This window comes from Carassius gibelio, chromosome B12, assembly GCF_023724105.1.
Source record: "Carassius gibelio isolate Cgi1373 ecotype wild population from Czech Republic chromosome B12, carGib1.2-hapl.c, whole genome shotgun sequence".
In the NCBI taxonomy this organism is placed as follows: Eukaryota; Metazoa; Chordata; class Actinopteri; order Cypriniformes; family Cyprinidae; genus Carassius; species Carassius gibelio.
The window spans coordinates 3,286,200-3,300,679 of NC_068407.1; the positions used below are offsets into that span (position 1 = coordinate 3,286,200).

General features: G+C 35.0%; 2 protein-coding genes across 3 annotated transcripts in view; one reads left to right on the forward strand and one right to left on the reverse strand.

Annotated features, from left to right (window-relative positions):
• Nucleotides 1-13,446, reverse strand: part of LOC127969499 (cadherin-18-like) — a 201,280-nt gene extending 187,834 nt beyond the window's left edge. The window contains exon 1 of the mRNA XM_052571505.1: nucleotides 13,404-13,446. The gene's annotated coding sequence lies outside the window, so the exon portion shown is untranslated. The remainder of the gene's footprint in view (nucleotides 1-13,403) is intronic.
• LOC127969500 (PWWP domain-containing DNA repair factor 3A-like) lies at nucleotides 6,766-7,970 on the forward strand. 2 transcript variants are annotated; one of them, XM_052571507.1, is made up of 4 exons: nucleotides 6,766-6,862; nucleotides 7,136-7,274; nucleotides 7,487-7,575; nucleotides 7,695-7,970. In XM_052571507.1, the coding sequence occupies exons 1-4, from the start codon at nucleotides 6,825-6,827 to the stop codon at nucleotides 7,783-7,785; spliced, it is 357 nt and encodes a 118-aa protein (XP_052427467.1). In that variant the 5' UTR covers nucleotides 6,766-6,824; the 3' UTR covers nucleotides 7,786-7,970. The 2 variants fall into 2 exon arrangements, 1 of the variants encoding a protein (XP_052427467.1); XR_008156282.1 differs by having other exon boundaries at nucleotides 6,800-6,862; nucleotides 7,162-7,274.
• Nucleotides 13,447-14,480: the final 1,034 nt, after the last annotated feature.

Here is a 14,480-nt window from a genome sequence, read left to right on the forward strand (position 1 = left end):
AAAAAAAAAATTCAACATATTTAAAAAAGCAAACATGCATGGAAAAACTTTGCCCATTTTTGTATAAAACAAAAAAAAAAAGTTTCCGTGCCTGTGTGTCTGTGTGTGTGTGTGTGTGTGTGTGTATATACACTTACAGGTGCATCTCAATAAATTAGAATGTCGTGGAAAAGTTTATTTATCCCAGTAATTCAACTAAAATTTTAAACTTGTGTATTAAATAAATTCAGTGCACACAGAACATAGTAGTTTGAGTCTTTGGTTATTTTAATTGTGATGATTTTGGCTCACATTTAACAAAAACCCACAAATTCACTAGCCAAAATCATCACAATCAAAAGAACCCACGACTTAAACTACTTCAGTCTGTGTGCACTGAATTTATTTAATGCACAAGTTTCACAATCTGAGTAGAATTACTAAAATTAACTTTTTAACTACATTCTAATTTATTGAGATGCACCTGTATGTTATTATTATTTTATTTTTATTTTTTATTATTATTTTACAAAAATGGGCAAACTGATCTTTTTTTTTTTTTCTTTTTTTTGTTCAGTATTTTATTGTATATATATATAATTTTCAAATGAATGAATGAATAAATGAATGTTCAGGAAAAAAATATGACCAAAAATAAATGAAAAAGAAAACCTTTCAAGAACTAAAGAAAGAAAAGAAAAGCTTGTATACTGATTAGAGAACCCAAAAACAAAAGGGCTTGGTTTTGAAGAGAAGCTGTGACATTGAAGTGAACAAAATGGCGATAGTTAACATAATATCTTAAATCCATTTGACCATTTTTACTGGTCATACATGAAGTACAGAGCAGGTCTAGCCTTATTCAGCATGTGAGGGGAAATAAATTAAAAAAATTAAAATAAAAAAAATCAACTCAAGCTCCAGCTTTCTCCACCAAAAACAGCCCTATCATGTCTTTATGGTCTCAGGGCTGTTGCTCCCCTCTCAGGAATCATATGAGCACCATATTCAGCTCCTAACACAGACATATTGCCACAAGTCAGCAAGACCAATGGCCCTACTGTGAACAAATGATTCAGCAACATCATGACCATAAATTCCCCAACCAGCAGGAGTCTTACATTTCTAGTGCACTAAAGTCATATAAAAGAGAAACTTTAAATGTATTCAACCAGAGCTGCACTATCCATTCTGGATTCCACAATACGTATATATATATATATATATATATATATATATATATATATATATATATACTACCAAAAGGAATCCAAATTTCCATAAAACTGCCATGATATTCTTAACAGCGCCTTGTGTGGTTCTTCGATATGATAAAATTGGATTTGCTATTGCGTTAATTTGGTTTTTGAAACTAAACAACCAGTTGGTTTGAACAATGCAATACCGATAAATACAAATTAAATACGGTTTTACTTATTTAAAATTATTTAATTTTAAAATAAAAGATAATTCAATTCATATACTGAATGTATATATATATATATATATATATATATATATATATATATATATATATATATATATATATATATATATATATATATATTTTACTAATAAATTTCAATACCACTTTAGATTAGGAAGCATATTCACTATTAACAAAGTGTTTTTTGTTTGTTTATTTTTTTCTCAGTATACACTTTATTTGTTTATTTTATATTTTTTTTACACTGAATCAATGGATTGGCAAAATCATGCACTTTATACTGTTTTATATGTGCTGCACATCAGTAATTTGAAGATTCACACAAATCAAAATTTCATAAAAAGTTACGACTGACATAAGTGCAAACTGACTTACAAAAGTAAAACGCTTGTCTTATAAAATGAATGCAACCCTATTCTGATTCTAAATGGAAGAGCCATATTCAAACATTACAACATATCTAAACTCATCTGATGACAGCTGCCAAATATATCTACTGTGACACAAACAGCAAAACTGGTTGATAAAAAATAAGGTAGTTTGATCGGCTCTGCAGCATGACAAATATAGAAGTATGACAACAGTGAGCTGATCCAGCTTTCACCTCTGCTTTGTTTTGGCTGTAAATCAACACAAATCAGGAATCAAATGAACTGCAAGACTATATAACAACACCAATGTGTCATAGTACACAGAGTGTAAACTATTAAGGCCCCTCTGAAAGTCGACTATAACTGGCAGATGTGGTAAAAAGTTAAGTTAAAGCTCTGTTTTGTAGGTTAATCACATTGCTTTGGGGAAACTAATTTGTGCATCCATTAGTGTGATATAAAAACATGACATTATATATGAGTACACAAGAGCTCAGTTTGACAGCTTCAGGCTTTGCGTTCTCTCCTGAGCACAAAGAATAAACAACACTTGTCAAACAAACCGTCTCTTATTTATTGCTAAAGGCAAACTAATTCTTCTTCCTAATCGATTCAGCTGCGTGCAAAGCACAAGCAGGAGCCACCTGTTGACTTTGACAGAATAACATGTTATGAGAGACTTCAGGATTGGTGTCTGACTGTGTGTTTGAAATGAAGCTGATCTTCTTGGCTAGTTTCTAAAGATGGGGAAAAACTATGAGTGCTGTCACCTTTCTAAGAAAGAACGTGTAATGAAACACTAGAAGTGAAAAGAAGAGTGACAGACACAGAAAAAACAACCTACAGTTTACTGTCCGCACACACACATATACAAATACATATGCTTGTGGGGGACATATTTAAGCCATAATCATGTTTATATTCATAGCACTGGGAGGACTAAAAGAAACATCACTCAAAACTCTAATCAAAGTACAATTCATTAATTATTCTGTTTATACTGGATATGACATTAACAAGATAATATGACAACTACTTCCTTAAGCCACAGATTAAGTATCTTGATTTGAAACATGCTAACTTAATCTTATTTATTTATTTATTTATTTATTGTACCAGCAATATCAAAGATTAAAACATGCATCATAAAGATAATTAAACTGATTTAATTCAAACTTTACTGTTGATAAAATGAGGCTGCTTTGGTAGCACATTAATTAGCTCTGTCAAACACATCCTTGTTCACTTTACTGCAATATTCCAAAACACTGCTAATAATAGTCTTTCATGCTAGGGTATTATAGATAACTCAAAGTCTAACAGAAGTAAGATAGAAGTATTTAAATGTTTTCATTTGCTGTAAATGAAAACTAGCATCTCAGTGATACTAAAATAACACTGCTCCAAGCTGTTCCGGAGTTCAGGAAGTATTTACGTTGATTTAAATACAGGTCAAATTTCCAGGACAAGAGGTATCGTAACAAAATAGTCAGCCTATTTAAATGGATAGTTCACCCAGAAATTAATAATCTGTGATTTACTCACCTTCAAGCATATCGGTCTGCAGATCTTAAAGAGACGGCAGTCTAATATTCACAATGTCTATCAATCATGTTAATCAAGAAAAAAAAACTCCCCCCAACTACAATCCCTGCCGGCTCAAGACATAAACCTTGGGATTACAAGTCCGAGTCTCTAATACTGCAAAAAACATGGACCATACTGATTTTCACAGACATTCTTCAATGTATTTTGTTTTGCATTCCACAGAACTAAAATCATTTAGGTTTGGTATAACATGAATGTGAATAAATAATTACATAATTTGCTTTTTGAGAAAAATATTCGTTTAATCTTCCAATTGTAGACCGTGGCAGGTAAATTTGTGTTTTAGTATTGTTTGCAACAGGCTGAGAGTTTATACATCCATTCACTCTCTGATATTTGGGTAAAACACATCAAATAAAACGCGACACATCAATGGGTTAAAATGTCGTCATCTGTCACTTTGCACCCTATGAAGTGTCAAATCACTAGAGGTTCCCCCTAGAAGCTAAACGAGAAGAAAAAAAAAAAAGTATTTCAAAGCTGTTCAGTCTCAGAAACACAACAGTACAAAAATAAAGATATTTCCTGAAGAGCACAGAGTGAATCCACATTGTAGGAAAATACAGAATCTGCAGATTTTTTTTTTTTTTTTTTTAACATAGACTCAAAATTGACTCCATTTTCTTTCTAAACACATGCTGTTTTATGCTCTATGCTAATGCGTGTTGAAAAATTTGTATGAACTGCTGGTGTCAATTGCAGTGATTAGGCCAGGTCACGTATCTGCTTTCCTTCAAACTAAACGGGTTATTTGGCTCAGAAAGCATCAGTGTGAAATCTTGCCTAGAGTTTTGCATGTTAATGATTTTTTGTGAATCTAAAAGATGGCCCACATAACATCTCACTGAATATGTGTCATGCAAAAACCATATCAGGGCCAGCTATCTATGCAAACAATGACGCACCGGTGGGATTTGATTCATACCAAACGGCCAGCTCTGTTCCCAGCAACGAGTTGCTTCCATGTCGCATTACCATTGCAAAAATCCCACCCACGTTTCCTCAGCTCCCCCTGGCTAGGTCACTTTGTGTCTTTGAGGAAGCTGTCCTCCATAAAGGATACGTTAGTTGAGGAAATAAATGTGGCGCGATGCTCTAGGCCATAAGAGCACATTCCTTCACCTGCTAATCATGACCATTAATCACTCTGCCCAGCTCTCTCTTTCCCATAGGCCACAGGCACACAGGTCAGGGCCAATGTCTGTAGCTTGCTGCTGGCACGCAGGTTAATGCGGATGCTGCTCTTCAAGGTAGTGTGAGGTTTAACATGGTTTCATAGTGCTCTCTCATCAGGACTGAATGGAAAAGGAAACTGCAAAAGTGAAGTTACTTTTCACAGCAAAAATTTAAGCCATAATGAACGAGATTTTAAAGGGTGAGTTAACCAAAAAATACAAATTCTGTTATTAATTACTGGCCCTCATGTAATTCCAAACCCGTAAGACCTTCGTTCATCCTCAGAACACAACTGAAGATATTTTTTTATAAAATCCAAGAGCTTTCTGACCCTCCATCGACAGCAAAGCAATTACTCCGTTCAGGGTCCAGAAAGGACATAAGGACATTGTTAAAATAGTCCACATGACATCAGTGGTCCAACTGTAATTTTATGAAGCTACAAGAATACTTTTTGGGTGCAAAGAAAACAAAAATAGCAACTTGATTCAACATTTTCTTCTCTTTTGTGTCAGTCTTCAATGTTCTGGACCTAATCTGCATTCTTAATTATAACGCAGGAAGGCTATAAAAGCTGTTAGTATATGATAGATAGATAGATAGATAGATAGATAGATAGATAGATAGATAGATAGATAGATAGATAGATAGATAGATAGATAGATATTTAACAAGTAGAGATCTATAGATAGATATTTAACAAGTAAAGATCTATCAGCTGGGATGCATTTCATGAGTAACCGCCTGTAGCCTTGCTGCACATGAAACATCTGTTAACTCACTTTCCTGCTTCATGATTAACCACATAACGCCTCATAAAATAACCATCCGAGGTGTATGAGTTCTGTTGAAAACACAAGCTGAAACGGAGAGTTTTCTTTCCATCTGTGTGCAAGTTATGGGAAAAACTGCAATGCATTCTTCTGTGCCTTGAGCTATTTGTGTTTACAGCCACTGACAGACCAGCATAAACTATTCCTATCTGTTTCTGTTGTTACTGACAGTGATAGAAACAGCCAGTGATAACACAAACTGAACATTCACTCTACAGACCTGTGTTTGTGGCTAATTATCTCAAGACGTTTCTTACCAGCAGTTAAAAATTCAAAGAAGCTCTGCGTCATTCATCATGAGGACAGACAATCCTTTTCACATTTTAACACTGGCACGATCTCCTACAAGGGTGTCGCATAATTCAAAGCAATTAGGAGTCATTCATTTATCATGAGAGATGACGAGTTTCAACAACCTGAGTGACATCAACCACCGGTAATGAAATGTGTGCAGTTGAGAAAAAAATAATAATATTACACTTTCCCCTCCAGAATGTTCAATTTAGTGGCAAGGGGACATACTTCTTATCAAACGTACTTACCAGAAATTTGACATATACTAAAATTATAATTAATATTATGGAATTTGGTGTTTTGAAACTTCTGACAGAATAATAAAATATCTCTGTCTTAACACTCTTATATTTGCAAGTTAACTATGAAGGTATTTTTGATTCAAATTAACTGAGCACCTGTGGCAGTGCGATTTGTAGTTGTAGAGAAAAGCCACACATGTGTATCAGTAAATTTGAAGTCACAGAGTGAAATGTTTTAAGAGTTGCAAACCTGTAGACTTTTTTTCTCTCCCACAAACACAACACAACAGTTACACCTTCTCAAATTCTTCATTGCAGGTGCACAAATCCTATTCTACAAATCACACATTTAGAAACTCGTACGCTCACATTTTTGAAACAATTGCTGCAGTGAATATGGTGCAAAACGCATTTACACACCCGCATCAAGAAATGTGCAGTCGTGGAGAAATGTTGAACATCCGCAAATCAGTACGTGAATTCATCAAATGAGAGTTGCACACTTGTAGAATGTTTTCTCAGAAATGTCTTGTATATTTTTCTAACACAAACACAAAGTACATAACTACAGCTGCTTGAATCTGCTGCGATGAATCTCAAACACTGTTTTTTCGCTTTCAAGCGACAAGTTTCGCGCTTTCCCTTTTGCACCGAGATATTTGGTTCAAAAGTGATTTGTGCATCTGTAGAGGTAGTGGGCGGGACTGTTTAGAGATTACAGAATTTCAGCCAATCAGAAGAGCTACTGAGCCAGTAGATATACGCCCCAAGCAGTTTTACGCCCCTGTTGTTCCTCATGCGTCCAGAAGGGGGAGGCAGTATATTAGTATATGAGCCCAGTCATTTATAAGAACAGCAGACCATATCTATATGTATGATAGCAGCAGACCTTCTTGAAGCGATACGGATGAGGTATGTTAAATAATCTGCTAAAGTACTTGTTGTTGATTGTATTGTGTAATGATGCAACATTTATTATTTATAAAAGATTGATCAATTAAATAAGAAAGAATAGCGATATCAATTCAAAAGATGGATCAGTTTATTTCGAGAGGCAAAAGTACTTGATTGAGTCAGATGTTCTGTCTGACTCAAACTTAACTAACCACAGTCTATCATCAATGGACAAAAAAAAAAAAAAAAAAAAAAAAAAAACAATCAAAGTGACTTGACACTTTTTCCAAGTGTTCCATCAATATTGTTCATTGAAGATCAGGAGCGAATTGATGTTATCTACACTCAGATGACTTCAATTTTGGATGGCACACCTACACACACCCACAGTGACCAGATCAGATTCATTATGGATGTCCCTTTTCCAGAGGTATGGTCTTGTGTGTTAGTTGTGCTCTGCATGGTGTCATATTCACATTGTTTTTAATGTCAAATAGTTTATCCATAATGTTAGATAATTTCTATAAAATAATAGTTTTGTGCTTAATATAGAAAAGGAACTTTGGATTTTGTTGTAAAAAAAAAAAAAAAAGCAAAATGATGCTTGGCTTATTTGGGCTGTGATAAATCTTTCTCTGGTAGTCCATCATCTGTGCTCTTGCTGTTGTGAAAGATGTGTCCATCTTGGAGGCTGAGGAGAAATTCCTTCGAGGACCTGTCATTGACGCAAGGTACTGTAAGGATCCTATAAAGGAAAAAAAAATTGAAACATGACATCCTGCCATTATTTATAAATAACCATTGTTTTCTACCACTATGCAACTTTTGCTTTTTTATTTATTTTTATCAGTGAGTGGGATCACTTTGACCGCAGGATAAAGAAACAATTAAAGAAGAGTGGCAAACCATTGGAGAGTCATCTACAGGAGTCATGCTGTTAAGAAATAACCAAGTCATGTTAATAAATTTTTTTGTGAACAACAATATTGTCTTTCTTTTAAATGACCCTTGGAACTTTAGAAAATTGTTAAATTTTGTTGGTCTTCATAAAATGCTATGTAGAACATGTTCTGTTGCTGTATAACGAGCAATTGTGAATTGTAAAGCAAATATTTCATTTAGGATCCATATGATAACACAGTACTGTATGTCTAATGGCCTGAATATGGTTAATATCTAAATATAACTTAATATAAATTCACAACATCATATATCAGTCAATCTCTGTATATAAAAACAGTTTATAAATATATATAAATAATACATTTTACAGTAGGTCATAGGTCTGCAGCCTCCCCCTACTGGACGCATGAGGAACAACAGGGGCGTAAAACTGCTTGGGGCGTATATCTACTGGCTCAGTAGCTCTTCTGATTGGATGAAATTCTGTAATCTCTAAACAGCCCCGCCCACTACCTCTACAGATGCACAAATCACTTTTGAACCAAATATCTCGGTGCAAAAGGGAAAGCGCGAAACTTGTCGCTTGAAAGCGAAAAAACAGTGTTTGAGATTCATCGCAGCAGATTCAAGAAGCTGTAGTTATGTACTTTGTGTTTGTGTTAGAAAAATATACAAGACATTTCTGAGAAAACATTCTACAAGTGTGCAACTCTCATTTGATGAATTCACGTACTGATTTGCGGATGTTCAACATTTCTCCACGACTGCACATTTCTTGATGCGGGTGTGTAAATGCGTTTTGCACCATATTCACTGCAGCAATTGTTTCAAAAATGTGAGCGTACGAGTTTCTAAATGTGTGATTTGTAGAATAGGATTTGTGCACCTGCAATGAAGAATTTGAGAAGGTGTAACTGTTGTGTTGTGTTTGTGGGAGAGAAAAAAAGGCTACAGGTTTGCAACTCTTAAAACATTTCACTCTGTGACTTCAAATTTACTGATACACATGTGTGGCTTTTCTCTACAACTACAAATCGCACTGCCACAGGTGCTCAGTTAATTTGAATCAAAAATACCTTCATAACTCTCATATGACAATGAAAGTTGGTTAAGCTAGTCTAATATCACAATCTTTCAGAACTTTAAACTGTCAAATAAAAAAATAGTATTATGCAATACTTACATGCAAAATGATGGCAAGTGTATTGTGAATAGTCTGCACATTGCCCAGCCTTAGTGTGCCTGTGTGTGTGTGCATGTGCGTAAGAGAATAGTCATAATGTATTCTGCACGCATCTATTTGCTGCGAGGCATCACAACGCTGATAACAGAATAAAATATCAGAATCAGAGAAAGCATCACTCATTACATCTCATGAATGCACAACTGTACAAAATGATTCTATGATATCTCACAGCAACGATCAAGATGCTCTTTAATTGGAACCGACAGAAGCTCATATCTTTGGCCTTGGAGTGGAAACTTCCATGAACATATGAAATATAAATAGAAAATGTCGTGAGCACAGCACAGTCCAAACAAGTACTATAGTTTTAAACGCATAAAATATAATAATACAACAGCTAAAGAATTTATATCGCTGCACAGCTTAAAAAATGCTATGTTCATCACATCTAATGACATGTGACTGAAATTAAACTATTTAACAAACACCCTAATTAAACTATAACGTGATTATTTATGCTCGATTACATTTAGCCTGATACATTGCAGGGCAAATTTAAACAGTCATGGGACTTTTGTCAAAAGATAAGGATCACTGCAACTCAGCTATTAAATATCATTTGCTTTTGCACACCATTAAATCAATATTTCAGAATGCAGGCTACTATTATAAATGAATGTGCACTAAATGTCTGCAATCATGTTCTATTTCTTAGAATTTAATAGTACTGTAACTGTAAACCCTCTGTTGTTTGTGAAAGGTGGATAAAATTATCCACTTGAAATCAGTTTCTAATTAAAAACATGATAAAAGAGTCTTAATATACACAATGTGGAATATTTTCAACAAAAATATAACATACCCTAGAGAAAATCACAGTGATCAACAAGCTAATCATTCCTTGACGTTTTTGCCTACATGCTGCATCTAAAAACACAATGAGCCTACTATATTTACACATAGAACAAATATAGAAACTATGGATATAGTTTGACAACGTCAGCCTGATGTTATATTGATGTCCTGTGCCTGCTGGGATTTTTTAAATGAAAAATAATGAAAACGAAAACATAAAAGCAATGAAAAATAAAGACAAAACTGCTCAAAACCAACAATTTGCCAATTGAAAGTAAAAGCCAAGCTGCCAATTTCATAACCGGATAAGGCTGACGTCTCATTATATGCCCCAATGATAAAATTGATTGCAGATGATACACTATAATTTTGTTATTTGGTGTGCTTCCGAGCCAGTTCTCATATATAAAACTATTCATATTTTCTTTATTAATGGATCAACTTGTGCATATTTTAAAATGCTTGTATTTGTTATATTTTATCAAAATATAAAATCATACTCTTTCTCTGAAAATACCTTTTGTAATGTCTTTTTTTTTTTTTTTTTTTTTTCAGGTTGACATCATGCCTCACGCAAAAGTCTCTCAAATGTCTCTTCCTGGATCTCCCCTCACTGAATATCCAGTTTCACTTTGAAACACACCAGATTCTGGATGTAAAATGGTTTGTGAATACTGTTTTGTGTATTTGAGAAAATACCTTTGGTTAGCATAGCTTTCTATTTCTGATTTCTTGTCAGCCAGCATGCTAGATGTGTTTTAAGCAACAAGACTGATTCATGAGCCTATAGCTCACAAATGCAATCGTGTGGGTCAGATGGCACACACACAGGCCATTACAGGTCTAATCATTAGCATCCTTTAAGCCCACTCTTAATTCAAGACATTTTAAAAACAAGTTGCTTCCCGTCGAAACCAGTAAGCACACAAGATACACAGCCAGACAGAAAAACAATCTTTTCTTCCTCTTTCTCTTTTTACAGAAACATCTCACATCCTTGACAGATGCTTCTGTCTCTGTTTTTCTCTCAGACAGTACCACACTGCCTTTTGCCTTCCTGCTTCTGAGAGCATTCTGAGAGTCCCAAAGTGCAGCAGATGACTTCAATATTAGAGCAGAATAGTGAGGATTGGATCCAGCATGTTACATGCCATCTGACTCGTGTGTTGTTCTCTGTGTTGAGAAAGCTCCTTTGAATCCATAGCAGAATAAGATACTTGTGATTTAAAGTCATCTACCGTCGGGCAACCATTTGATGAAGTTAACTCCACTAAAAGTTACAAAAAATGTAGCAGACATTTAAGTAAACTTTGAACCGCAATTTTGCGATTGGAGCATTTATCTGCATGGCACAAAAATATCTAAATGATGGTGACATCATTACATTTGACTTAATTTTACAATAAAAACACAAATAAAATGTAAAACTAAAACTAAAGCTTAACTATAGTACCATAAACAAATGTAAAAGGACATAATCTACTAAAAACTGTTTTACTACGAGACATAATTATTTGGCACAAAAACATCTTAAACATTAATATTAAACATAATTGCAAAATGAATACAGATAAATAAGCTAGAGAAACACTAATTTATGTGGGTAGAAAACATAGTGAAGAACAGCAGCATTTAAATAAATACTTTGCTTCAAATTGAATAAAGTAAAATGAAATCACTGAATCATTTGTTTGATCAATGATTGTGCAAATGACAAATTAATTGTGCGAACGAACCGGTTCTCTAAAATGAATCAGTAGATATTTGTGTAGCCTTGGTCCGTTTACAGAGGTGTGTTTATAATGAGGTCATGGTTATAAGATGCAATGTTAAGCCAGTGTGTGAAATGCTGTGTCAGGTTTCTTATCAGCTCTGGGGCGCCAGCTGGAAAGAGTGTTGCATTCAATGCAAATCTTCACACATTTGTACAGGCAGCTACTGATATGTGTTTGTGTGTGTGTGTGTGTGTTTCATCCTGAAAGTTGACCTGTATACCAAGCTATAAAATAACCTTTACTAGGTGCACTGAATATTTCTGTTTTTAATTTTGTAACTTTGTGGACATGTGGATACACTATATAGATTCATTAGTGGCTTGTAAACACAAGATCTGAAAAACATAAATATCACAAAAATGCTAAAAGCACATATAGCAGTCTATGGAAGCATTGCTGTTCTATTTATTCATAATGAACTCTTTGAGGAACTGAGGCAATATTTTTCCACTTTTAGTTTGTTGCCAAAAAACTATGGAGTAAATATTTCATAAACAAACATTATGAAAATATGGAGACTTTAGTTTTCAGTTACATTGTAATATAAATCTAATCTAAACTGTAATAATAATTAACCATTTACATTTTACATTGATTAATTTGGCAGATGCTTTTATCCAAAGCGACTTACAGTTTAGGAAAACAACATGTGATTCATCATAAGATGGCAATAAACATGAAAAGTGCCTGTTATGTAATTTTTGTCTAATTTCCAAATTTAAATTAGACCTAAATGAGCCAACTGTCCGCATATATTAAAAATAAAGAGCTATAAAACACTCAGATAATACAGATAATTTAGTCTTAGAAAAGTTGGTATCTTGGCATGTCTGTGTACCGTCTGAGACTTGCCGTCTGAGACTGTTGACATGACGTGAGATTACTAGTTTTTCTCAGCGGTAAAGCAGAAGAATATCAGAAAATATCTATAGAGCAATTTTTTTTTTTTCTTTTTACACACACACACACACACACACACACACACACACACACACACACACACACACACACACAACACTACGTTGGGTTTCCATGTTTTATGGGGGTATTCAATAGATTTTCAATAGGTTTTTATACTGTACAAACAGTATATTTACATTGCCCTACACATTAACCTACCTCTCAGAAGAAACTTTTTTAGATTTTCAAGAAACTGTATTCTGTATGATAAGCTTGTTTTCTAATGGGGACAGATACATGTCCCCGCAATGACAAGGATTTTGGATATTGCCATCTTCATGGAGACATTTTGTCCATATAACATAGGGTTTACCAGGACCACACACACATATATAATACATAAACACAGTCATTTGTCATCATATTATGCATTTGTCATATACTGTATATTATTTCATGCAGTCTCAAAAAAGTCCACCAGCAAATGTGTTACAATCCACAAGTGACTGCATTATTAAGCTGTTCTCATCAACAAACACACACTCTTCAATTGAACAAGGTGCAACATCCCATGAATATAGTATGAGTGCCTTCACAGGCTTCTGTGAATGAATAAACAGAGTCATTTCGAAACAAGCAGCCACACACACATAAACTAAACCGCAGTGATATAACTTTCCCAGAGAGTGGCTCTAATTGCACGATGCATCACATGTAAGACAACATCGAGCGCCACCCATCCCTTACCATCAAATTACCCACGCATCTCTTTTTTCCTTTTAAATCACTCCACAGCTCCCAATCTCATTCCATGTCATGCCTTTCTATCTGTATTTCCCACTAACTTCAAATGTCCATAATCCACACCTCATTCCGTCAATATTCATTTATCTTCTGAAATGTTGAACTTTGCAGAGAAAGCAAGGGATTTCTCTCTTACCTGTGTGTTTTCATGGATGCTAGTCTTCTATACGGCGCAATCTTCTACCCCAAGCATCGACAACTGCACGTCACAAGCAATGTGCGAGAGGATGAGGATGCGCGCGCGCGCACACACACACACACACACACACTGAAAGAGAGAAAGGGGGATCTGAATTATGGATGTAGAGACAGGGTTCCCTCATGCCGTATATAGTGGCGTGTGCATCATCTCTGGCATGAATCAAACATAGTCCAGGAGCGAACGAGATAAAGAGGGAGGGGTAGCAGATGAATAATGACTGAAAAGCAAAGGAATGGTGGTGAGAGAGCAGATGAGCGAGTCGTCTGAGGTAGCATCTCGCTTTCTCTCTCTCTCTCTCTCTCTCTCTCTCTCTCTCTCTCTCTCTCTCTCAGCCCAGACATCTTTACTCTTCATCTTCAGTTGTTTGATCAGTCTGACAGAGGCTAATAGTTGTGTGTTGAACCGGGCAGTCAACAACAAATATTGCAGATGCTTTCTTCTACCTTTGGAGAGAGACTGTTAGTACTCCTAAAGGCACGGTTAAAGCAAAACAACTCAACAGACAACCAGTGGCTTATTCAATGCATAAATGTCCTCATTAGACAGAATGCAATAGTTTGAAAGTGTCTGGATTGACCAAGCTCCCATTTTACCCAAACATACTCTATACAAGTGCATGCATGTAGACATTAATAGCTATGCAAGATAAAATGTGTCAAACAGCAATTTGGAAGGCACACTTTTAGCATGTCACCTATACAGCCAGTTTTCTCTTTCAGGTCAACTAGAGAATCTTACATGATAGTGATACAGCTATTTGTTCCACCTGGCTTTATAAACATCAGACTTACCAAAAACACTTGAAAGAGGATATTAGGACAGAGCATTGCACACCGTTTTGTTAGTGGGACACCTGGTTGAAAACAATCATTATTTTTTCAATCCTCATTGCACACTTCAGCTTTAACACTAGAACTGAAAAATTTACCCCATGGCTGCTTTTCAAATGTGCATTTTATAGATTTTCAATAACACATTCAAGTGACCCAACCATTGTCTTTAACTAAAATT

What these genes read in the sequence shown, in the direction of transcription:
- LOC127969500 (XM_052571507.1), top strand. Translation starts at nt 6,825, where the DNA reads ATGATAGCAGCAGACCTTCTTGAAGCGATACGGATGAG. An exon ending in TGGATGTCCCTTTTCCAGAG is followed by an intron (nt 7,275 to 7,486) that starts GTATGGTCTTGT and finishes TTTCTCTGGTAG; the next exon opens with TCCATCATCTGTGCTCTTGC. An exon ending in GGACCTGTCATTGACGCAAG is followed by an intron (nt 7,576 to 7,694) that starts GTACTGTAAGGA and finishes TATTTTTATCAG; the next exon opens with TGAGTGGGATCACTTTGACC.